The sequence below is a fragment of the Delphinus delphis genome, chromosome 9 (genome assembly GCF_949987515.2).
Source record: "Delphinus delphis chromosome 9, mDelDel1.2, whole genome shotgun sequence".
NCBI classification, from domain to species: Eukaryota; Metazoa; Chordata; class Mammalia; order Artiodactyla; family Delphinidae; genus Delphinus; species Delphinus delphis.
In genome coordinates, this window is record NC_082691.1 from 66,445,685 (window position 1) to 66,472,956 (window position 27,272).

Consider the following 27,272-nt stretch of genomic DNA (forward strand, 5'->3'; position numbering starts at 1 on the left):
TACTTTATACACTGCATCATCTACGCCCTCTGCCATGACTATTTTATTATATTTTGAAAAAACAGATGGGAAATGGACATTAGATCTGAGCTCAATACTAAAATAATTTCACAGTCAATAAAGAGGGGTTATTTTCCTTTGGGAAAGTAATGATTACCAATATTTAGCCAGAAAGGTATTTTTGATAATTCTAAAAATGGAATTTATGTACTGAAATATTGTTTTGTTCTTGACCTGCCCATAGAGAGTAAACAGTGTGGATATTAATATTATAGATACAGTTAGTCACACATTACAGAAAGAACATAGAAATCTTTATCAATAGGCAAATAGCTCCATTACTATTTCTGACCAGAAATAGCATCTAGAATTTTGGGATTAAGGTTTTGTAATACTAAGTACTAGAAACTATTTCACCTAAAAAGTTACTATTTTCATTCATCCCCATTCTCAATACATAACCTCTCTTATAAATCTTAGGAACTGAATTTCTCATGCAGTGCTCAGGAATTCTGAGAAGATAGAGGGATCAGTACAATATGTTGAGAAGCTTGTAATACAATATTTGAGATGCCTATAAATGGAGGAGATTGCTTAATAGAAAGTTATTTACATACAGGGTCAGTGAAACTTGAATTAATAGGCTAAACTGAGGATACCGTGCATAGTAAGGTTAACGGTGATCACCATTCTGGTTTCAAATTCCCCTCTTCTCACTCCCCTCTCCCTACTTGGACTCCAGTTTTCTGTATGATCTTTTTTTTTTTTTTTTTTTTTGCGGTACGCGGGGCTCTCACTGCTGTGGCCTCTCCTGTTGCAGAGCACAGGCTCCGGACGCGCAGGCTCAGCGGCCATGGCTCATGGGCCCAGCCGCTCTGCGGCATGTGGGATGTTCCCGGACCGGGGCACGTACCCGCGTCCCCTGCATCGGCAGGGGGACTCTCAACCACTATGCCACCAGGGAAGCCCTCCTGTATGATCTTTATTTCTCTTTTTCCTCTGTTGTGCATCAAAACCCAGTCCAACGGGTTAGTAGAAGAGGTAATAGCTTCAGTCCTGTAGTTTGAGGGGTGCAGAGAAGGAGTGTTTGAAAGTTCTCTTCCTCACACATTCCCCAGTGTCTAAGGTAGGGGTGCCCTCAGCATTGAGAGTGGGCTTGGAGGTTCACCATATTAAATTCCCAGTTTTATCAGCTCCATCTATTGTAGGGCCTGGGAAGTACAGCCCTTCCACTGAGGACACACTAGTCATATTTTGATTTCTAATACCAAAATTCAAAACAGATAAATCTCAGAATGTCTACTAGTTGCTTTCCCCAACATGGGCTCAGGTAACACAAAAATCACCTTCTCTGAGAGCCTTCTAATGACCCCCCCCCCCACCTCATTTCGCTATGGCTGAGAGAAAAACAAAACAAAAGAAAGAGTAAAGTTAAGAACAAGACTCAAGAATAATGCAGACAAATTAAAAGAGTTGTTTTAAAACTGAAAAAATTATCACTTCCTATGTTGATTCCAAGCAGAACCCACTTGGAGAGAGGCAACAAAACAGTTTCCCAAAGGGCTTAGCATATCAGAGGGTTTTTGGGATAAACCGAGTGAAATAGTATTCAAGCAGCAGTGATGTATCAGGTCCTGTTTCTGAGTCTATTTCTGACTCTCTTTAGCAGCACAGCTAGTTTGGGTATAAATTCTGAGACCCTGTGAAGCTGAATGGGAATAAGTCACACAAAAAAGACTGGGGCTTGGAATGTGAGTGAGAAAGAAATGGTAACATTTGATGTGAACGGTTAGGACAGGGGAGTGGATTGGGATAAAGTTGGATAATTTAGAGACTAGACAGGCTTTATTCAGGGACCTCTACTGCTAGGAAGTTTTAAGACAAGGGTGGATAATTTGCTTTCCGATGTGGATGGAGATCAGGCCAGCATGGGGCCAGGGAGATGGATTAAAGAACTTTTAAAATTCCTTCTAGCTCTTTGATACTAGCCACATCCCAGAGCCCTGTGTAACCCCTAATTCACTGCATCACCGGAGAACCAAAATTTCAGCCTCAGAGAGAGATAAACATGCAGAATATGACTCGTTGTGTATTCAAAGAGCCTGGCAATGGGCTAATTATGCAGGGGGGCTTGCAGGGTGAGGATGACTGCAGAGGAGGTCCCAGGAGTTCAGGCATGAAAAGATTAGCAAGACAGCATGATAGATTTTTGAATTTGGAGCAGCAAAATAGTAGAGGGAAATAGACTTCAGGGGCATCGTGTTCAATAATTCATAAGCTGCTATACTCACACAAGGCTTCTTACCTGTTAACTTTCCACTAAGATTCCTTCCTCTGCCCTTCTCTGAGCTTGTGGCATTATAACTCTCTCCATCCTGGCTTTGGCCAGCCTCAGATTTGATTCTAGGCCACTGTATCAGGGTAAACTTTAAACTGTGATAAAACGGAGGGATTTAAGCCTGTGGATGCTTATAAATCTGAAAAGATCATTTGTGGCACAGAAGAAGATTGTTTTAGTAATCTCAGCACTATTTCTCAAAGGATGCTCTACTAGTTTGAGCATCACTAGGATGCAACACTAGTTTCTTGAGACATATTTTTCTCATAAACCACACACACATTCTACATGGTTCTGTGGTCAGATTAGTTTAAGAAATGTTTCATATTATACCTTGGAGCTATATACAAAACTTTTGGGGCTTATTGAAGGCTCTGATAAGCCTTACACTGAATAAACTTGTTTCCCTTTATTTAAACCAGCATTTCCAAAACTTATTTGACCTAGGAATCTTTTTAAAAAGTGTGCATAATACCTTTTAACATCTTGTGGAACTAGCGTTTCACAGAAACAGTTTTTGAAGAATACTGATGAACTATCTCTGTGATCTATATTTGAGCTTTATGAGATGGCCTAAAATCTCAAGTTCAGTTGGTTACAAGAATTCTACTAGAAAAATTTGGAGGTTGTACATTTACTTTGATCAATCTAGACTGCTGTAAAATTATATCATTCTGGACAAAAAATCACATCAATGCTTAATTTATCTATTATTGACCAAATAGCAGATCTCTCCTTTGTTTTACTCTTTCTACCTGACTACTGAGTTGATCATTTTACTTTAAACTTATTTTCTCCAATTTGTTGACTGTGTATTTACTTTAATATTATGATGAATTTTGCTAATTTCTTGTAGAACATTTATTATCGAACCCACTTAGAAGTCCAAGGGCTTAAGTTACACTGATTTATTTTTATATGCGTCCCGTTATGTAGCTGGTGATCAAATTCATGCTGTTTATACTCCTCCTCCCATGTTCCTGGTGTTTTCCCTGAAATGTTAATTCCTGCAAATCTGATTTGATTTAGGCAATCTGAGTAAATGCAAGGGAAGGATGTTTGTAGATCATACCACACTCTGCAAATATAAAGTGATGTCATTATAAACTTAGTGATTCTTTTATTGAGTACCTGCTATGGTGCCACACTCTGTGCCAGGGGCTAGGGCCCCAGAGCGAAGTCAAGCCGAATTCTGGCACTCGAGATGCTCAGAGTCTGGTATGGGGTGGGTGGAGTGGGGAGACAGTGAGTAAACAGTTATGACAAGTGAGACGACATTGGTATTGAAGGGGCAAAATAGGAGCTCAGGAGAGAATCGTATAGTCAGATGGGGGTTAGTGTGGAGAGGCCGTCAAAAGGAACTGACCCCTGACTGGTGGTTGTTGAAGCATGAACGGGGGTAACTAGATAAGACAAAGCTGAGGTTCAATACCTATGAAAAATGCTCAAACTCACTAGTAATCAAGAGGTTACATATTAGAAGAGCAATAAAATATTTTTTGTTAGATCAGAAAAAAATTAAGAAGATATTTGTCAATAGCCGGTATTGACAAAGGTGTGGGGAAACAAGTATTCTTTTTTTTTTTTTTTTTGCGGTACGCGGGCCTCTCACTGCTGTGGCCTCTCCCGTTGCGGAGCACAGGCTCCGGATGCGCAGGCTCAGCGGCCATGGCTCACGGGCCCAGCCGCTCCGCGGCATGTGGGATCCTCCCGGACCGGGGCACGAACCCGTGTCCCCTGCACCAGCAGGCGGACTCCCAACCACTGTGCCACCAGGGAAGCCCGAAACAAGTATTCTTATACAATATTTGTGGGACTGTAAATTGGTGTAGCCATTTTGGAAGGATTATAAAAAATTAAAAATGTATACATTCTGATCCAGTAAATTTTTTCTAAAGACATCCTTACATGTAGTCATAAAGAGAACCATAGAATGTTCATTACAGCATTATTGGAATTAATGAGAACTTGGAATTAAGTTGACTGTCCATCAGTAGGAGAATAAAACAACCATACTATGAAATACCATTCTGCACAAGAATGGAAAGTGTTTCAAGAAGTATTGTTAAAGCATTAATTTATAGTATGTTATGCATAGTATGATGTCATTTACGGGAAAACCCCAACAAAGCATTTATTTCTTTATGTACAAATACATAGAAAGGGTCTGGAAGAAACCACACTAAATTGATAACAGGACTTTCTTCTGAGAAAGGGAATGAAATTGGGAGAGGGCTTTGGCTTTTTACATTATATAGCTCAGTATTTTTTGTAAAATAAAAATGTATTCATGATTTGAATAAATTAAAAAATAAAATTAAAAACTCAGTAGGGTCAAAAAAAAGAACCCCCCAAAACTAAGTAGGGTCAAAGGGGACATCACCGCAGTGGAGAGATTTGTCAGTACACAGCAGGAAGAGTCCTGGGCTAGCAGTCGGGGTCTCCAGGTGGTCCTTCCTGCCCCAGGCAGCCTTCCTGTGCCTGCATTCCATTCCTTCTTGCCTTGTCTAAGACCTGTTCCTTCCTTTGTCCGCCTTTCTCCCTCTTTTGGCTCTTCCTAACTCCACAAGCATGCTGCAGGATTTCTCATCTAACAATGTCTCCCTCATCTTTTATTCCCCATCAGCTATCACCTCACTTCTCTGCTCCCTTTGATAGTAAAACTCTATGAGTTGTGTATGCTCACCTGCATTTACTTCATCACCTCCTGAACCTATTCTCTCCAATCAGACTTCCATCTCCGCCCCACTGAAACGTTTCTGGTCAAAGTGTCCCCTTGATCACTGCCTGGACACCCAGTGGTCCTTCTCAGTTCTCATCTTCCTCTTCCTCAGGCACCATCTGGCTGATGGGCACTTCTCCTTTGGAAACACTTTCTTCACTTGGCCTCCAGGACACTAAATGCTTCTAGTTTTCTTTCCCCTTTGAGGGCCGTTCCTTCTCTTCCTTAACCTCTACGTGTTGACGTCCCCCAACCACTCTCCTCAGCCACATCTCTTTTCTACACTCACTCCCTGTAACAGAAATTCTCAATTTTTTTCTCTCAGGACCACTTTATGTTTTTAAAATTATTGAAGAAACCGGAGAGCTTTTGTTTATGTGAGTTATAGCTGCCAATATTTATATACTGGAACTTAAAACTTAGAAATTTGAAAGATCATTTAATTATTAATCACTTAATAATAATAAGCCCATTACATGTTAACATAAATGAAATATTTGTTTTCTGAAAAAAACATATTTTCCAACCTCTCCCCCAATTAGTGAGAAGAAAAGCATCGTTTTACCATTTTGCAAATCTCTTCAATGTCTGACTTAATGTCAATAGAAGACAGCTAGGTTCTCACATCAGCTTCTGCATTGTCTGTTGTGATATGTTCTTTTAATGGAATTATATGAAGAAAATCTTGTCTTAAGTATACATTTAGGTTGAAAGTGAATAACATTTTAATATCCTTTTTAGATAACAACTGATAGCCTTCTTTGATTCTACACCAAAACTCAGCAAGCAGTTGTTTCTTAAAGGGTGATTAGTTGCAATATGGAATCTGAAATGGACTTTTTGCATGATGTTGCATTCAAGTACATTGGTCTAGCTTGTACTTTGAATGGATCTTTCACCCAGGCATGATTTCATGTATCACAAACTTGTCATTTAGAAAATATTGGTTTACTGAGTTATGCAGATATTCCAAATGTTGATGCATCTTATGATACAATATTGAAAAATCATACTTGTTGCAAGCACCACGTATCTCATTAGAAAGGACTTGGAGTATTAGGAAGCTGTCAAGTTTATAGTAGAAGACACAACTTTTCAAAAATTCTAAATTTTCTCTGAAAGCTCAAATTTTATGATTGGTAATCAATACTGTCAGTTGTTTTCCCTGAAGTGACAAGCTCATTGCATTCATTTTAGATACAATACCTGCCATATATCCAAGTCTAAATAACTATAACTTGTTTTCCAGTCTTTTTCAGTAAGAAAGGTGTTCCATGAAAAACTGACTAATTCAGTTCTCAACTCTCTCACACAAGTGCTTTTCCTTAGAATAACTATCATATTTTGTTATGCAGCAGAAGTGCCCTATGCATACTTCCCGTTTCATCAGATGAAATCATTAAAAATCATGTACTTACTTTAATAAAATTAATAATTTTTTTCTTACCTTATAGGTGACATTTTCAAGGGAAGATCCCCCCTATTCTTTAATCCAGGAGGTGTGGAGGTGAAGACCACAGTGACTCCACTAATATAGTTTGGTGCCACTGCTTTGATTCATGCTCAGATGTCAGCAGTTTTTTACACACCATTGCTTTTTCACCATCAGTTCAAAGGGCTACACAGTGCAAAAGGCAACTACTGTTTTAGCATTGTTGTGAAATAGATTTATCCTGTGGACCCCCTGAAAACGTCTTAGAGACCCACCCCAGGGGTCCATGGACCACATTTGGAGAATCACTGATGTAGACTATCTCTCACTCCAATCAGCCTCACCCAACCTCAAAGTGACCAACTCTTTGGCTAATTATTTGTTTTGCAAAGTATAATTATAAGATGGCTAATCACTTGCAATTATATCGCATGTAAATTTTGAATAATGGTTTTAATAAGGTTATTAAGCCTATTAGTGCTTCGTACTTACATGTCTTTTTTTTTTTTAAACAGGAAATTAGGTTGGCAAATGTTAGCTGCAAATCCCTTCTCTCCAATTTTATGTTTTTAATGCCCCAAGTGACTTGGTTTGGAGTTATACACTGCTTTTCAAAACTGTTCTCTCATATAATGTCTATTGGGTTGGAGAGAATAGATAACCTTTAACACTCAGATTCTAGGACACCTCTCATCAAAGATGTGTGTTTAAATGTCCTTGAATAGCATTACTGTGCCACTTATAACAATGGCTTTGTCTATTTCTTTCTAAGCATTTGCTCTGTTTCTGGCCCCAAATAGCAAATTTAAGTCAGAAGCAGAGGGAGCAAGTTACCCTAGAAAATTCCATCTAGTTTGCACCCACTTATGTTGACCCACTGGTCTCACTCTTAACTCTCTAGCTTGATATGGTAACTTTGGTCATTGTTTTTGGTTCTTTTGGCTTTTGTGACTTTTTAAGGCTAACTGCAGGCTTACTTTATTTTTTTTAAGTTGTGTCTGTTGCCCTGCTCTTACTCCCAGCTTTGAAGAACTTCTCTATCATTTAGCCCCGGCAGGCAGAACTCCACTGTCTGGACCGACTCCTGGCCTCACTTTCAGAAGGGGATTTGGATAATCATAAATTCTCAGGTTAGAGGCGTTGGGTTCAGGTGGTTATTTCTGTTAAGGATTTGGAGTCACCTGTTTCCCTCTCTGGGGGTCACTTGGAAGAAATAGTATGCATAAAGGATTATAATGGAGAACCGCTTTAACTAATAAGCTGGTCAAACACCTAATGCAGGGCTTATTATGTACGAACTTGACTTCTATTGCACAGTATCCCTGGCCCTAGAGAAACATGGTTCCTAGAACATTTCAGGCTCTGACCCATAAACTTAGTCATATCTTTTCTCAAGGCACGGCTAGTTAAGGGTCGGAGAAAGCATATTTGGTGGAGAGAAGCAGGAGCATCTCTCTCCAGCAGTTTTCCCTAATGCTTCTAAATCAAGCAGCAGCATAAAGTAGGATGTGGACCTGAACATCATGTTGCCCTACAACAACCAAACCTGAATGTCAGAGAGAACGTCAGAGATCGGCAGGTGCAACTCCACTTCATCATATAAATGAAGTCCAGGGATGCTAAATGTTCCACCTAACAGCCACACAGAACCAGAACCCTTTCACCTGTAGACACAAACTTCTTCCTACTCTACCACATGGACTCACAGTGCTCTGGAATTTTAGATGTTGCATTTTGTTCTTCCAGTTTCATTGAGATATAGCTGACACACATCACCATATAAGTTTAAGGTGTACTGCATATTGATTTGACTTACATCCATCATGAAATGATTATCATAATAAGTTCAATGAACAGCCATCATCTCTTATAGATACAGCATAAAAAGTTATTTTCCTTGTGATGAGAATTCTTAGGGTTTATTCTCTTAACAATTGTCATATATAATGTGTAGTAGTGTTAATTATTTTATCATTTCGTACATTACATCCCTAGTACTCATTTCTCTTATAACTGTAAGTTTGTACCTTTGTACCTTTTGATTGTCTTCATCCAATTCCCCCTCCCCCTCCCCTCTGGTAACCACAAATCTGATCTTTTTCTATGAGTTTGTTTGTTTGTTTTTGAAGTATAATTGACCTATAACACTCTGTTGGTTCCTGATACACAACATAGTGATTCGATATTTTTATGCATTTCAAAATGATCACCATGATAAGTCTAGTTACCATCTATTGCCATACAAAGATATTACATAGTTATTGACTATATTTCCCACACTGTACACTTCATTCCTGAGACTCATTTATTTTGCAGCTGGAAGTCTGTACCTCTTAATCTCCCTTATCTATTTATGTATTGCTTTTAAGCAAGAAGTTCTTCCTTCCTGAAATTTTGGTATTGTTTTTTATCCTTCTACATGGATTACTGGGCCTTGGCTTCTTTAACCTAAATAGGATTTTCCTGTTACATTAATTGCTTTTGAAAGTGATCTGAACACAAATAACTATTTTTAATCTTTAAAAAATACTTTTTTCTTCTCACTTACTGTTAGAGTTCTCCTTATTGTCAGGGTCCCAGCCCCCAAGCTGCCAACCTCACAGAGGGCTTTTTGCTTTCGCCTTTGAACTACTCAATTTCTTTCAGAAAACACATGGTTTTAAGGGATATAACTTTTTGAATTTTCTGAAGCCTGGGAGTCAAGAGAACAGATTTCATTAATGTTGACTCAACTGAAGGATGTAAAGATTTGTAAAACTAAGCGGTTATGTTTGTCTTTTAATACATGCATGTAATTTCAATTAGAGTTATATTCATCTCATACAGGAGATACTAAATTTTGAGGGGGTGGAGGGCATAATGGAAGAAGAAAGGAAAGCAACCATCTTCTCTTCCAAACTTTTGCTTTCAAAGGTACATTTCCAAAGAACATTGTTAATACACAAAGCATGAGGCTGATCACAGATAATAGGAGGCACTTTCTAGAGATCCAGTTGAATAGAGAAATCCATAAATTCTACCCCACGTTGATAAGCATTTGGACTTAAAAGGACATTTGCTCAAAATGCCTATGGCAGCTGCCACATCTCTCACAAACACTGCCTCTAGGTCAGTGTTCTATTTATTCTCCTGACTCCACCAGAAGAGGACCCCCATCCTATGCCGATCTCTCTTTAGTAATTGTTACACACTTGATAACTCTTCGTTCTTTTAAGAAGACTGGACTAGCACAGGTTACCTGCAGGTATAATTTACATGAGAGTATATGAGAGTTTAATAGGAGCTACTGCTACAAGGGACATACCAGATGGTGACACACAGGGACTGTCATGCTGCTGTGTTTTTGCTTAATGGGGGATCCATTGCAACTCTGATTCCAGACAGATAATTTCCCTTTTTATCAAAGGGAGTTAAATATATTCTTCTCCATTCCAGCTAAACGGCAGAGAACACAGGCACAGTACACAGAAACAGGTGGCAAAAGAGCACTAAGAGAGAGATAACTAGAAAAATTGGGCCACAAAAGCATAGAGAAAAAACCCCTGCAGGGCAGGTGGCCAACCAGCTGAGGTGCGCATCTCCTTAGAAATACAGCTGGTAAGGATAATGCTTAGAGTCAACACTGAGCAAGTTGCATGAGCAGACTGTTTTGTAAATAGCAGTACAGAGCCTAATACAAGAAGGTGTTATGTCAGCACAGACTAGCTCACGATAGAGACGATTTTCACATAAGCTGCACCTAGACGGTTCCCTCCTTCGTGCCATGTGGTCAGAATCTCTCTGCATAGCCCTCATAAGAACTATAAACCATTTGTGTCTGATGACTTACAACTTTTCCTCTGCAAAGCCCTCATAAGAATTATAAATCATTTGTGTCTGATGACTTACAACTTTTCCTCTGCATAGCCTTCATAAGAATTATAAACCATTTGTGTCTGATGACTTACAACTTTTCCTCTCCCTTTTCCCCCGCTGCCTCTCTCCTAAGGAAGATCTATCTGCCTGCTGGGCTCTCATAGGATGATGGCTGGCAACTGCAATAGGATTGGCGAGCTAGCAGGATTTCACATTGATAACGGAGGAACCCCCTGGTCTGAGGACAGAATAGAGGCAGAAAAGAAAGAGGGACACTGGCTCCCGCTCCCACCGCCCAACAAAAACTGAAAACAACTGAACAGAGTCTGCTTGGGAGCAGGCGCTAAGTTTGGGTAGAGGTTTTAGGAAAATTACATTTAGGACATGTGGGGCAACTATTGGCGGGTATGAGCTGTAAGTGGAAAAAGATGAGGAAACAAGTTTTCATCATTTTAGCTGCACACGGGAATGGATTCCCCTTTCATTCTTTGAGTGTCTCCAGTGAAGGTTTAAACTATTTAACAATTAATTTTAAACATCAGATTAGTATTTCTTCAATGGCAACTTCATGAGGCTTTAGGTCAAAAGGTGGGGTTCATATGTAAATTTAAGCTTCCATTAAAAGTATGGTAAACTGTGTCCATTTCTCAGTCATAACTAATTCTTTTTGTTTGTCATAAAGGCCTGGATTTAGAGAAATTTCCAAGTACTTTTATACATAGATAGCTGGATTGCGTGGAGGGTACTTAAATAATATTTTCTCAATTTTGATGTTGACAGTGGGGAGATAAACAAGACTGTTGTCCTCAATGCTGCTTTAGGCAGGCTATCTCTGGACGTGTTCCAGGTGACAAAGACCACCTTTGGTCTTTGTCAGGGGCCTCAGGCCACTGGGAGTATGGGGGCCCTAGGAAGGGACAATGGGCACATGATCAACGTCTGAAACAATGCATGCCACCTCTTCATGTGGGGAGGGCATCTTTGGTTCTTGGTCATTTCCTCATCCTAGAGCTACACTCTCAAACACAGGGACAATGGCTAAAGGGGATCGCGTTCCCACAGGTAGAATAAAAACAGCACATAAAAGTTGGAAGTTGTGAGCTAGGAGTGCCTTGGTTCACCAAATTATTCTCTGGTTCCATTATTCACAAGGTTCCATGACCGCGGATCCTACCACTTCTTATTCACCTGTGGCCTTGGTCAAGTTTCTTAGCCTATCAACTTAGCCCTTAGATTCCTCAACTTTGAAATGCAGAAAATAATACCACCCACCTCACAAAGAGATGAAATGAGAAAACCTCTAAATAACACTCAGTACAGTGCTTGGTATGTAGGGAATGCCTATGAAGGTTACTTCCTATTATCTCTATTAATCATACTGTAAGTATTGTTACACTTAATGGCAAGGACTGACCTAATTTTCTTTACATGATTAAATGTGAAAATCTACACCTAAACTTGAAGACACATTTCTTTTACTTTCCCTTATACTCACGAATATAAGGGAAATTATGATTTCTATATAAATATGAGTGCCATTTCCTGAAGTTTGGTTATCTTTTCTAGCTTTTCTCTACCTTTTTCATTGTCCCCATCTCCTAAATCCTTTCAGGTTTGAGCCCCTTGCCAAACACCCCAAAAGGAGGTGGCTGTTGACCATTTCCATGAATTCTTCTTTCATTATTGACCCCTGTAGCTCTGTGTTGACGGTTGCCTTTTGGCACATTTAACCCATATTAACAATGTTTGCACATTTCTCTCATCTGCCCTCCTTGATTATAGTTGACTGCAGAGGCAGGATGAGCCTTATTTATCTTTGAAATAGCTACGGCATCTGTGCCTTATTAGGTAGTGAGTATTTAATAAGTATTTTTAAAATGAGTGAGTAAAGATAAGAATAAGTTATTCAGGATATGCGAGGTCGTCTATTAAATTAAAAAATGGGGTGCTCAAACTCTAAATGGCTGTCCCCAGGCCCCAAGAAAACACCCAATCCCACACAGCACACTGGGTTTGTGTTCACTCAGACTCGCCATGCATCTTCTCTACTTTCAACTCCAGAGCATTAAAACCAGGATGATTCTAAGCCATTGAGACTTGCCTGTTGCCTTTTTTTTTTTAAACAGCTCATGCAGCTCAATATCAAAAAAACAAACAACCCAATCCAAAAATGGGCAGAAGACCTAAATAGACATTTCTCCAAAGAAGATTGCCAACAAACACATGAAAGAATGCTCAACATCATTAATCATTAGAGAAATGCAAATCAACACTACAATGCGATATCATCTCACACCAGAATGGCCATCATCAAAAAATCTACAAACAATAAATGGAGAGGGTGTGGAGAAAAGGGAACCCTCATGCACTGTTGGTGGGAATGTAAATTGATACAGCCACTGTGGAGAACAGTATGGAGGTTCCTTAAAAAACTAAAAATAGAACTGCCTGCTGCCTTTTAAAATGTTAATATATGAGAGTAAATAAGCAAGTAAACTTCTTTGTCTCTTGAGGCAGAAAAATTCAGTGTTGTGCTTGAGAATTTTTCATTGGAGGTCAACTCTAGAGCCCCTGAGCAGGAACACCCCCTCCTTGCCAGCAGGAGTAAAGTCTAATTTGCATAAGCCCCACCACACGGTAGACTCTATGTCAGTGGTGGGTTTGTTGTTTGTCACTCATGTTCCAGAAGCAATTTCTAATAATTCTCATTTCAACATCTTGGGGACAAATCTCATCTCCTGTTGTTTCCTTACATAGACATATTGAAATGTTTGAAGGTGTGCAAACACACATACCCGCTAGTGGAGTCCAGAAATCCAGTAGTGCCAGAGAGTTGGGGCCAGTCGAGCTCATTGGTAAGAGCTGTTGGTAAATTGAAGAAGGATTTCTAAAGGAAAAATAAAGTAGAAATTATCAAAACGATCACTTGTTTTCTATAAGGAGTAAGATTATCTATTGCTCAGGCATTGTGGTCTGTCTGCCTCTCTCTCACTCTCTTTCTTAATCTCTTTCTTTAAGGGCCTTTGCATTTAAAGCTTATACCTCTTAAGGTTAACCATCATCAGAAAATTCACAAGGATCAGCATTATTCATGAACTTGCTTCCATTCAGCTCCTGGGAAAAATGTAGAACGCATGGCAGCTCTTATTCATCCCTCTTCTGAGAGACAGATAAACGTTCCACTCTTTTAATTTCTGAGATTTTCTCCATTTCTAAGGCTAGATAATCAGAATATTGACTGTCTGGAAAGTAATAATACCCAAGCCTCCAGCAAATATGCCTTCCTTGAGTTCAAAGCTATGCCTTCAGTCATTAGGATGGTGCCTCCTGACCTCCTTGGGTGGGTGGAGGGTCCTCAGACACCTTTGAAAAATCTAATTATGGTTCCTTTCTTCATGAAGATGCACATATACTCAACATGGCCTATGACTTCAAGGGGTTCACAGAACTCCTGCAACTCTTGCATAGACTCCTGTTCAAGAACTCCTGACATAGAGTGTTGACAAAATTAGAATTCCTTTGAACCACATTCTATGACTTGTGCAAAATCACAGAAGAAAAATGTTGCCAGCTGTGTCTCCTGATTGTTCCTCCTCCCCTCTGGTCTAATTCCTAGAAAAGTCTTATCTAGATTAATGTGTTCAGAATAGGGTTGCCAGATTTAGCAAGTAAAAATACAGATGCTCAGTTAAATTTGAGTTCCTATGAACAAGATGTGGTACATACTTTCAGCAGAATACTACTCAGTCTTAAAAAAGATGGAAATTCTGACACATGCTACAACATGGATGAACCTTGAGGAAATTATGCTAAGTGAAAGAAGCCAGTCACAAAAAGACAAATACTGCATGATTCTATTTGTATGAGCTATCAAGAGTAGTCAAATTCACAGAGACATTAAGTAGAATGGTAGTTGACGGGGACTGGGGGGAGTCGAAACGGGGAGTTGCTATTTAATGGGTATAGAGTTTCAGATTTGCAAGATGAAAAGTTCTGGATGTTGGTTGTATAACAGTATGAATATACTTAACACTACTGAACAGTACGTTTAAAAATGGTAAGATGGGGCTTCCCTGGTGGTGCAGTGGTTGACAGTCCACCTGCGGATGCAGGGGACACGGGTTTGTGCCCTGGTCTGGGAAGATCCCACATGCCGTGGAGCGGCTGGGCCCGTGAACCATGGCCGCTGAGCCTGCGCGTCCGGAGCCTGTGCTCCGCAACGGGAGAGGCCACAAGAGTGAGAGGCCCGCGTACCGCAAAAAAAAAAAAGGTAAGATGGCAAATTTCATGTTATGTGTATTTTACCACAATTTTAAAACAGGAATATGCAAAAAGTTGAATTGAAATTAAACGGGATAATTTTTAGTATTAGTATGTCCTGGGCAATATTTGGAACATACTTATACTTAAAAAATTATTTGTTGTGTATCTAAATTCAAATTTAAGTGGGTGTCCTGAATTTTACCTGGGAATCCCAGTTTGGATAAAATCTCAGAAAGCCAATGATCCCTTTTTGCCTTGGCTGACAGGAAAACTCAGTGCCTGGTTGCAGGAAGCAGTTTATTTCAGGAAATAATGTCATCTCCTCCATGTTCTCTGTGTTTCCCAACCTTGAAAACACATGCCCTCTTTGGATGAACATGAAAGCCTTGAGTCCACCTTCAATCTTATTTTAAAATGAAAAAGAAATGACAGATAATGCCTAAGACAAATCACATCAAAGCAATTGTAGCACTGAATAGGACTTTTCAAGTGGCCTATGGTCCTGCCCCCTGCTCACTTTCTCACCCATGATCATCCTTACCTTGTCTCCTAGAGAGACTCTGAATATGGAGGCTGTGAGGGAAGGAGAAGCCACATTTCTCTCTCCTTAACCATTCAAAAGTGTATCTTTATTGTTTTTTCTGATTGCAGAGTAGTACATGCTTCTTATAAAAATTCAAACATCATAGTAATATACAATGTGGAAATGAAAGTCCCCCATCACCTCTCCTTAAGAGATAACTATTATGAGATAACCACTGTTAACACTTTGTATTATTTATATGTATATAATATATAATGGAATCTACTCATTCTTCCTACTTCAGAGTGTGTGATAGTCCCTACTATCCTATAGAGAATGAGTACTCAAAAGAAATAAAATAAAATTTGTATTTCTCAGTTTTGGACTGCTACTAGTTGGATGTGTTCCCATAAAAGTTGGGTTAAAGGCCTAACCATCAACGTCTCAGAATGTGACTTTATTTGTAATTGGGTCATTGCAGATGTAATTAGTTAAGTGAAGATGAGGTTGGAGTAGGAAGGGTTCCTAGTCCAATATGATGAGGGGTTCTTATAAGAAGAGGAAGAAGAGAAGCTAGGAAAGAGGCATGGAACAGATTCTCTCTCAGATCCCTCAGGAGGAACCATCCTGCTGACATCTTGATCTCCAACTTCCAACTTCCAAAACTATGAGAGTAAATTTCCTTGGTTTTAAGTCACCCAGTTTGTGGTACTTTGCTGTGGTAGCCCTAGAAAATGAGGACATGGCCTGAATTGGACAATTTGCTTATAGTTCTTATGATTCAGGGGTCCAAGATATAAACCCTTCTATTATGCTGACTTCTCAAAGTAAGTCATATAATAAATACATTCCACATGCACTGGTTATCCCATGGTGCCTTGCACTCTTTTCCATGGCTCTGTGAGCTTCCTTCACTCCCCTTTCCTCAATCACCTCCCCCTTGCACATGTCAATCCCAAGGTCCCCAGCCTTATTCTTATCCCAAGTGTGATTTCCAGCACAGTAGGGGCTGGAAGTGGATGGGAGGTGGTTGGGAAGGACGGCTTCTTGGGATACATCTGTATTCGTTATGATTTATCCCCGTCAAAGGAGCAGAAACAAACTCATGGAAAGGTGGCTTCCAATAAGTCTCGGAGCACCGTGCAATTCCAGTAACTGACACTTTGTTCCCCCTTAGCAAGAAGCACCCACCACATTACCGTGGTGGAGTTTTTTTTTTTTTTTTTTTTTGCGGCACACGGGCCCCTCACTGTTGTGGCCTCTCCCACTGCGGAGCACAGGCTCCGGAAGTGCAGGCCCAGCGGCCATGGCTCATGGGCCCAGCTGCTCTGCGGCATGTGGCATCCTCCCAGACCGGGGCACGAACCCGTGTCCCCTGCATCGGCAGGCGGACTCCCAACCACTGCGCCACCAGGGAAGCCCACCGAGGTGGAGTTTTGAGCAAGAACTCTCTTTTAGTTTTTGTTCCTCCTGGCACTGTAACTCAAATGTTTTCTCTGTTTATCTTATTTTTTTCCGTAGGCCTTTCTGCTTATAATGTGTGCTTATATATTCAATTCTGCTAGAGAAGACAAGAAAAACACATAGAATAGATGAAAATCATAAGCTGTGGTAAGTCGAGATAGTGAGCAGGCAAGTGGTTTGTGAGATGCAGGCAGAATTTATGCGCTGTGTTAAGTAAATTAGCAACCTGTAAAAACATGTTAAAACTTAAAAGAACGATACAACACTCCCCCACACCACCCTCTCACATTTTTCTCAGTCATCCGCACAATGACAAGCCCAGATTTGGGAAACTGGGTTTGGAACTGGGCTTCTGATTCTGGGTGGGTCTGCTCTCTCTTTCAGAAGAAGTTGTTAGGCAAGAACTCTGCTCACATAGGGAGGTGTGCAGCCTGGAATAATAATGGCAGGGATGGTAGTTCTGAAGTGTGCCAGCAGAGTGGGGAAAGGGCTCTGCTCTAGGAATTAGGAGATCTGACTTCTATGTCTGGCTCTACAAATACAGCAAAACTTCATGGTTTGGATATGACACTCTGGAAACAGGTTCCATACTTCACATAGCCCCCATTCTCAATCAGGGGCGGGTAAACAAATTTTATCTCCCTGGTGGGGGATGAAAAGATGTTGAGAAAGGGGTAGGACCAGTGAGGAAATGGCCAGCCACCCTGTCTTGAGAAGTGGGGTCTCCATGTCCCCAGCATTCTCCCAGCTCAATCTTTCTGGATCAACCTGAAGAAATGGTCTCAACTACCTGGGAGAATCCTGGACCCTTTGCTCTTCAAGAAGCCCCCACCATCTGTGGAATCATCCCGACCAGGTGCTGAATTATGGCTGGGATCAGGGTGGGTTTGCATTCCATAGTTTGACCCTAGAAGGCCCAGGAAGGTAAACTGCATAGGTGTATCCTGGTTATTTGATTAACCTTGAAATAACGCAAATTTGTGTTTTCCTGGTTAAATATTTTCGACTTCACTTATGGTGTTACGGCAAGGTTTTACTACTACTAACTGTGCAAAATCAAGGAAAATGTAGCTTTACCAGCGTTCCAGCTCTGACGTCTCTCATTATATCCTATCCACTTCAATAAGACTGTTGGGAGGATCAAAAGACAGTGAGAGAAGCAGGTTGACAAGCAGAAGGCCTACACTATGTAAAGCATCATGTTTAGGATGGATCACCTAGTCTCTCCCTTTCCAAGTGGATCGTCCCAGGTTTTAAGAAGAATAAAGTTTATTGACAGATAATAGAAAAGACTTGAGCAGACAAATGGAAGCCTCTACCTATTTGTTCTTCCTTAGGAAATTTGGTAGCTAAAAACGAGAGGTAACAGCCAAAGGTTTTATAAACCTTAGCAAAAAGAGAATGTTTAAGTCCTATCACATTAAACACTAAAAGCCTTATTTAAGCAACATTATACTCAAGATACTTCAGGCATTTAAGGCAGGAAATATGCAAATTAAGACCTCCCTCATGAACTCCTGCTTATTCCTCTTAAGCATTTATGTTCTCAGGAAACTCATCTTAAATGTACCTTAAATGTGCATATGTGGAAAGACTTTATATTTACCAAGAAAAATTTTCCAGGCTTGTAAAGAGCATCAGAAACTCAATGAGTATTAAATCAACTACTGCATTGCTTCAAGTTTTCTTCTGATTTTATCAATGACATAAAAATGTTTTATGTCATAATTGGCAAGTATATACCATTTTTTGTGTAAGCACTTTTTGAGCAACCACTGTGTATCAGAAGCTGGATATTACCTCTTAAAAAAGAACAAGTACACAGGTCTACGGCTTCCCTGGTGGCACAGTGGTTAAGAATCCGCCTGTCCATGCAGGGGACACGGGTTCGAGCCCTGGTCTGGGAAGATCCCACATGCCACAGAGCAACTAAGCCCGTGTGCAGCAACTATTGAGCCTGTGCTCTAGAGCCCACGAGCCACAACTACTGATCCCACGTGCCACAACTACTGAGCCCGCGCGTCTAGATCCAGTGCTCTGCAACACGAGAAACCACCACAATGAGAAGGCCGTGCACTGCAACGAAGAGTAGACCCCACTTGCCGCAACTAGAGAAAGCCTGTATGCAGCAACGAAGACCCAACGCAGCCAAAAATAAATGAATTAAAATAAATTAAAAAAAAAAAAAAGAACAAGTACCCAGGTCTCATACAAACAGCAGTAAATTAAATGACCCTGCCTCAACCCAACTGAGATACTGAAAAAGGTCCTTTTAAGACGGCGCCTCCCATCACTCATTCTGGTCCACGGAGGATTTCTGTATTTTCTGTTGGTGGAAGAATCCCTTACATTGGGCAGCAGGGCCCAGAAAAACTACTGAGAAAGGAACTTAGAGGGAATTTGGATAACTTGCCAAAGTCACAGAGCTGGTAAACAGTGGTGCTGGGATTTGAACCCAGGTTCTGGTGGAACTAAGAAAGGAGAGGCTTGGAACAGGCAGGGGTCCTCATAAGCTCAGCTTTTGATAGCCCTGTTGTACCTGGTCCTTGCTTTTCCCTTAAGCTGCCAGATCTCCTGGAATCACAACATTGGCTAAGCTGGGTTTGCTAGTTTTTGAAAATGAGGCTTCCTGATTGCCTGCTGAGGGGACGGTCTCTCAGACACTGCTTCGGGTAAGAAGTTCAGAAGCCTATAGATATCTCTAGAGTTGTCTCCAGCTTTTCCTCCTCTGTGTTTCTCTTTTATGGAAGCCATGCATAATTTATAAAGAATGCAGAATGAGTGTTCTGGGGATAAGTACTGAAATGATACGTGGACCCTACACAGACACCTACTCACACACCCCACTCACGTTCCAGGGCCTGTTCTGGCCTGACACATGCTGGGGAAAGGCAGCCACAGAGAACAGTGCACTCTGCTGCTCTGGAGATTTAGCTTCCAGCGGGGCCTGGCAGATGAAGTTCTGGGAGAACAAGGAGAGAACAAATCATTGGGTTTCTGCCTCTGTAATCTCAGGCTTAACTAGAGCAGGCAGCACTGTTCACTCAGCTAATGCTTTGATATAGACAACTTTAAGAACATAATGTAACTCTGAGTTAGATTTGTAAACTTTAGCAACTCATGTGCAGCGAGACGAGTCTGCTGTTGAGGTCCCTGTGGCCCTATGATTCATTACATTCAGAGAGAGAGAGAGAGAAGGAGATTAAGAAACACAGCAAGTGTCAGACTGGCATTCTGTTGGCCACTGTGCCTTATTCGTGGAGCTCACAGTCTAGAGGCGCACAGAAAATAAACACTTCCCAGCCGAGTAACCTGGAAGACTTTCTTTAACTCTTCTGTGTCTCACTCAGTTTCTTATCTATAGAATGGACAAATAACAGCACGTATATCATTGGGTGGTTGAGAGGATTAGAAAAGCTAATCTGTGCCTAAAGTTTAGAATTGTAAGTGCTCAATAAAAGTTAGTGGTACTCCTAAGAAGTCCAGGGTAATAGAAAAGATCCCTATTCCACATGTGGAGATTTGGGGAAGGAATCTTGAAAGAAATGTTATCCAGTGTAAGTCCTGTAAGGTTAGTAAGAGGGACCCAGCAGAAGAGGGGTAGGGAAACAGAGTTTAAGCATTGGCTATGCCATAGGTGAAACCACAAGGCTAAATCCATCATATTATATACAAGGAAGACGACAAACTCCCCCACTCCGACCAAGCCCAAACACAAAACTGGCCAGTTATCTATTGCTATGTAACAAATTACCTCTGAATTCAGCAGCCTACAACATACTACCTATAAGCAGATCAGTAACAGTAACTGCTCAGCCCCAGGGATGAGGTCTATTCAATGCACATTTAAACTTCGACTTGAGCTAAAGAAGTGATTTTCAGGGAAAAGGTATAGCATTTCATCTTTGACCCTGTGCCCGTCCAAAAACTTATGGAGCAGTGAAGATAATGTCAAATAAAGAATTCTAGCAAATATGACCAGTAAATATAAAGAGGACAGAATGGCAGGCAACAATCTTTCATCATTTTGCCTGAAAATAGGTCTTTTTATTTTTTTTATTTTTACCTGGTCAGCTCCTCTTAGTCTTTTCCTTTTTCTATTATTTACTATTTAACTTCTAACCCCATGATTTATTTATTCAATGAATGAGTGGAGGGATGCTTTTATCTAACTGCCCCATATCCAGTGAAAATGCATCGTGTAGTTGGACTTTTTCTACAAATTCAATTCCTTCCATCATCATTTCCAGAGGGATTGGAGAACTGTATCCAAATTCATAAAAGTGAGAAAACAAGAGTTTAAAATGTGAGCCCGCCTGCTGCAGCTAAGACCCGGTACAACCAAATCAATCAATCAGTCAATATTTTAAAAAAGATGTCATGTTCACAAATCAGTCTTTCATGGGGTCAATGAAAAAATTCTTTCACAAACAGAAAAAATAACTCCTCTAAGGGCCAGAAACAGCAACAAAGGGTGCTTATCATAAAAGTCTACTCAAGATACCATCACCGGATTTTGCTAAGGTTTAGTCATTCCTGAAGCAGTAGGCCGCTATTTGTCTGAAGCGGGGGTAGTTTTCCTTTGAGAGCTAAAATCCAGGCTTAGATTCTAGAAGAAGCCCAAAGTCCACATTCAAGCTACGGAGGTAAGGACATGGAAGCCATTACTGGGCCACCTCATGACCAGGCCTGAGCTGGGCTCTCCAACCCACTGTCTCACTCATAAAAATGATCTCATTTTCTTTCTCTCCTCTGTTTCACCTTCTACCAAGAAGCTGTCACAAAACCTCGCTCTTTCTATCCTTCCAACTTGAGTTAGTGCCGCCGTCTTCAGCGGCGTATCCCAGAATCTCGTGGGGAGGTTCTTTAAAATATGGATCCTGTTTGGGTAGGTTTGTGGTGGGGCCCTAGACTTCTTATTTTTAAGAAGTGCCCTAAATGGCTGCAGTGACTGGCCAAGTTTGGGAAAGGCTGCTCTACAGACTACAGCCGCTATTCAACATCATCCTCCAAGTGCCCCAGCCTCTTCTCCCGGCCCCGTCTCTCCCACCACTCAACCACCTGCAGCCCCTCAGACCTCCAGGCTTGTCACAAGCTCTTCCTCTTCCTTCATTGTCTTTATTGATCACTTGCTGCTCATCAGTCAAGCATTAGCTAAATGCTGACCTTCTTGACTGCCCTGCCCTTCCTCTGTGAGGTACCCTCCTCCGACTCTCATCACACCTTATTATATGAGAGGAAAGCACATTTCCACCTTAAGTCACTAATTTGGAGATGCTTTCTTTCACAGCAGCTGAGACCATACCCTCCTTGATTAATAATTAGTCCTTTAAGAAGTGCTGACCTACCCTCCCTTCTTGCTGGCTAATATGTTATCAACGTGAGAGCATGACCTCTTCGGTGCTTCTGTTTTAAAAAATTGAATTATAGTTAATTTACAATGCTGTGCTAGTTTCAGGTGTGCAGCAAAGTGATTCTGTTATACATACATACATATACATATATACACATATATATTCTTTTTCAGACTCTTTTCCATTATAGGTTATTACAAGATATTGAATAAAGCTCTCTGTGCTATACAGTAGGTCCTGTTGTTTATCTATTTTACATATAGTAGTTCATATATGTTAATCCCAAACTCCTAATTTATGCCCCCCTCATCCCCTTTGGTAACCATAAATTTGTTTTCTATATCTGTGAGTCTATTTCTTTTTTGTAAATAAGTTCATTTATATCATTTTTTAGATTACACATATAAGTGATATCATGTGATATTTGTGTTTCTCTGACTTACTCCACTTAGTATGATAATCTCTAGGTCCATCTATGTTGCTGCAAATGGCATGATTTCATTCTTTTTTATGGTTGAGTAATATTCCATTGTGTATATATACCCTTTGGTTCTTCTTGATCTACTTACCTTTGGGTTCTTTATCAATCAGGGTTTAAATTCTTGGTGACGCTGTCCTCAGTTTCTGCTTCTGGAATCTTTGGACCTTGTATTTCATAATTTCCCTCTAGGAATGATGGTTGAGCTCCTACCTCTGACCAATCCTCCAGTCATTGCCTTAAGCAGGAAATCCCCAGGATCACACAGAAGCCAGTCTTGACCCCCAGACCTTGGCAAGGGCTGGGCTGGGTAATTGCTGTCCTCATCATTTCCCCAGGAGTGGCATGGAGGGAACTAGTTGAAGGAACCAATGAGTGAACGGTATGTAGCAATCAATTCCAACTTTCCAAAATTATTTTTAAATGCTAGGGTTGTCCTCTTCCCACATGCCAACTGATTTGAGATTCTAAATGTCCCCCTATGAAGAGTCACTTCCATGAAACCTATTTTATGGCTGAGGAACTTGAGGGAGAGTGTAGCAAAATGGTAGATATAATTAACTAGAGGGCAAGGGATTGTTCTCTGGTCTTAGCAATACACTGGATTGCACAGGTGTTTACTGACACACTATCTATGCGGAGATGTCTATCTAATGTGCTGGGGGAACAGGCATGTGGGCTGAGTAATTATAAATGCCTTTCAGAAGTATGGAGCTTAAAATAATTTCCTCTTGTAGTTTTTCATAACAACCAGTGTTTATGTCTTTTTAATTCTTGCAGAAGGCAGCGAGGGCTAAGATCACTGATGTTTTCAGAAGAATGAGCCTGCAAGAGCCCCTGACTTTGCTGGCAGGTAAGAGACCCAGATGCTCACCTTGAGCAAGAAGAAAAGGGCATTGAATTGATCAGGACTCAAGTCAACAGCCCGTCTGGCCTGTGCCCGTGAACAGGGAAAGGCAACACAAGAACATTCTGTCTCCTGTGGCCTGATTGCTATTGGAGAAAAGGATTCACCATGGGGCATACAACTCTCTTTTTCTGACAGAATAAATGAGAAATAACTAGGATTGGGGCTTCTCTCCTCATTGTTTAGCATCTTTAATCTGCCAGCCTGCAAGATGTCTGAGGAGCAGAAAATGTAATTTTGTCCAGTTTTACTAAACAACAGCTTTTCCTCATCGGAAAAAATAATTAAAAAGTACTCTGACTCTTAATATTTCTGGAGTTGACATGACGTTAGCAGAGATAGAATTTCCATATTTTATTATGCACCATGAAAGTCAGCCTTTATGCTTAATGGAAGCTTATGCTCACTGCTAAATCCAGAGAGCGGAGGCAGGGCGGGTTAGTGAGAGGCAGGGTGAGAGCTCAGATACTGCCTGTGTCACCTGTGGGCTAATAAAGAGTAGCCTAGGCTGATTTACAAAATCATCTCAAAGAGAGGAAAAAAATGCATAGGGGCCTGGAAGATCGGAGCCGCTTTGCTCTCAGGTGAATATGCATTTTCTGCAGCCAGATTAAGGGTACATTTTGTCCTTGACACAGCACGAAATTCAATCTGTGCCTACTTACCCTACAGACAACAGCTTGCCAGGGGTCGTGCTAAGATTTTATAATAGTACAGGCAACAGCCTTTGCTAGCAAAATAAACATTTGGGAAATTGTATTTCAGAATCACTTCTCCTTCCTTCCTGTCCGCCTCCCCGCAACTCGACATGCAATTCTGGTTCAGTGAAATGCAGCATTTAATATTTTGGAAATAATTTTCAAGCAGATGGGGAAGAGGCAGGAGGGCAGCATCTACTGCTGGCCTTGATGATCTCTCTACCTCCCCTTCTTCTGCAACAAAACAACTCAAGCAGTGATTGTTTTTTCCTTTGAAAGGAAAAAAAAAATAAGACAGCATGAAAGTGTTTTCAGATTTGTTTTTTGTTGAAACCTTTCTAAGTTGAGGTCTTCTGTGTGATATGGGAAGCTCATGTTGAACCTGACTGCTAAGGACATCTTGGAGAGACGCTAAGGTGTTTTGAAGGAGGAAGAGGGCAGAGTGAGGCTCAGAACCCTTAGTTTCTGTGGAAACATGAGGGTGATTCTTCACACTCTCTTTATTGAACTACAGATATCTTTCCAGATGAACACACTCCTAATCTCATTAGCTGTAAACAGGCCTCTTGGGTGTCGCAATGCTTTAATTAGAGGATGGCATGAGCAGGAGGGGAGGGGGGCTGGTGCAGGAAAGACACCCAAGACTGTGAATTCCTTTTCGATGGGCACAGTTGGGATGGGGTGATGTATCGGCAGGAGTGTTTTCTGCCTTATAGGGAGACAAAAGCAAAGACATGTTGACTAGTCTCATAAAGGGCAGAATGGCCTATTATGAACAATGAATGCTTGTTTTTCTACAGCACTTACTGCTCTTCCCAGAATATGATTTACTACTTGGTGCAGCAAAGGAATGGCACCAAACACGCTGGGGCTTCCTGAAGGGTCTTGGTTGATAATATGCCTTCCCACGGTCAGACCCCAGCCAAATGTTCACTTTGGAAGAGGTGGTCCCATTACTATTCCTCATGGAACATGAGATCGTGGAGGGATTATAGGGTGGGGTTAGGGGTCAGCGGGTACTTTCAATTTTCACAGTCAGTGGTACAGAATCCAAATTCAGAACCTCTTTCTGCTGAACAGGTTGGAAAAAGGTCACACAGCTTCATTTTAAAAGACAACTTCTGGCTGTTGCCCTCTTCTGTCATTTTGGGAAGGATTCCTAAAGGCAGTTGAAGAGGGGACGATCTGGCATTAACTGAATAACAACCAGTGTGCGTGCTCCCTGGGTGAGGCGGGTCCCAGGTTAATAAGGACGTAAAGAAACGAGGCTTTACTGGGTTGAGGCCATGCTGACCACCAACCAGGCCTCTGAATCCACAGGGCCCATGGGGTTGAGTAATCAGCACTGGCCTCTGACAGCTGTTTCCCTTCAGTCACCCAGCCTTGAGCCAACACATAAGATTTCTGCTGCACTTCAATGCCCTTGGACATCTTTGCTTTCTGGTGCCCAGTGCTGGCTGGAACTGATTCCAGACTTGATCTGAAAGGGTTTGAGCGGCATGTGCTGGGTAAACACCAATGGCCTCTGGGCTCCAAGCCCACCCCTCTAATCTTTGCTCTGTGCTATGGAGCTGGACTCTGAAAACTACACTTCCCAGATTCCTCTGAGTCTCCCTGCCAATGAGAGGTGCAGGTGGGAGATGGGCAAGTGGGGGTGAGAGAAGGAGAGGAGGAACCATTTTCTGGCGTCTAGTTGAGGTCGGCATCCCCCAGCAACTTCCAGCCTCCAGCCTTCTGTGCTACTTCCAGCTCCTCTCCACACTCCTCAGTGGTTCAGTAGCAGCTGGTTTGTGTGCCCTTGGCAGTCAGAGTACAGGCTGTGCAGTAGTCCAAACACCAGCTGCACCCCTCCCTCTAGCTTCTGGTAACACCTCTTCCTCCTTGTTGTTCCTTAGCCCTGCAGTCAGCAGCTGCTTTTTGCAATGATTGATCTCTGATAACTTCAGCATCCCCCTTTTTGTTCTAATACCTGTGTAATCAGTTCCCTGTATTAAATCTACCAGGGTAGCCAATCCCCTATATTAAATCCCCTCTGTTGGAATGCTTTCATTTTCCTGACTGACCCCTCATAAATGGTGACTCTGACAGTGACAAGAAACCCAGTTTAAAAGGGTTCCACATGATGAATTAGCCAAAATATTGGAGGCTTTCTCTCTTTGCGGTGACATCACTAAAAGGCTCTCAAATAGGGGAACCTGTGGGCAGAGTGAGGACTGAGGATAGTCTGATGGGCGGAGATGCTCTCTTGGGGAACCTCGCACATTCCAATGTGCTCCAGAAATACTTCGGTTGAGGGACTAGCCCACACCATGCTGATGGCTTCCCCATTTTGCCCTGCAGCGGTCTGTCTTAGAGTGCAAGCTCTTCCCATGTGAAGAATTTTGAAAACTACACTGCAGTATCCCACAACCACATCTTTCTTTTGTAAATCCTCAAAGTTTGGACATTGGAGGCAGTGGGAAAACGCTATGACAGTGGTTCTCCCCAAAGTCTGGGGACCCCTGGGGATCTTTGAGACCCTCAGAGAGGGTTCATGAGATCACTATTATCATCATAATACTAAAACTTGATTTATCTTTATTTTAATTCACTCATAAGCGTACAATGGAATTTTCAAGAGGCCACATACATGGATACAGAAATAGATTGAAGGCAGAAGCGGATAGGGGAATTTAGCTGTCTTCTATCCAGATATCAAGGAGATTCACAAAAGTAGAAAAGAATGCTATTATTTTAGCCTTTTTGTTTGTTTGTTTCAGAAAATAAAGTTGTTATAAAAATATGTTATTTATGTTAATGTGTTTCTTATTGTTATTTTCTAATGAGTTAATAAATCCCATTGTGGAGTTGGTACATTCCCTTCACCCTCACTAGTCACTTAAGTTTCATGCTCTAGCCCCTGGTCATCTGGAGTTTAATCCCCACACTGAGGTCAAGTCCAGGCAATCCTCTCCAGGATTTTCAATGGCCCAGGTTGGCTCTCCCTTCCTGGGGTCCATATCCTTGCCCCAGGACACACACTCTTTCTGTCCTGATAACTCAGTCACCACCCTTACATTACTCACAAGAGTGTCAGACTCCAGCTTTTTTGACCCCAGTCTCCGAAGACACCTGTCCAAGTCTCTTAGTGGCCTCCTACAGTGAGGGGAAGCACCCTGCCCTTCCCCCACAGGGACAGCGGAACCCCGCTGCCATACTGACACTAGCGATTCTCAGCCTCAAGCTACAGGTTGCAGAA

The 27,272-nt window shown here is 41.4% G+C and overlaps 1 protein-coding gene across 1 annotated transcript in view; it reads right to left on the minus strand.

Moving 5' to 3' along the window:
• Positions 1-27,272, minus strand: part of AOAH (acyloxyacyl hydrolase) — a 170,942-nt gene that overhangs the window by 59,388 nt on the left and 84,282 nt on the right. Inside the window, exon 12 of the mRNA XM_060019946.1 lies at positions 13,143-13,234. Within this exon, the coding sequence (XP_059875929.1) occupies positions 13,143-13,234 (92 nt within the window). The remainder of the gene's footprint in view (positions 1-13,142; positions 13,235-27,272) is intronic.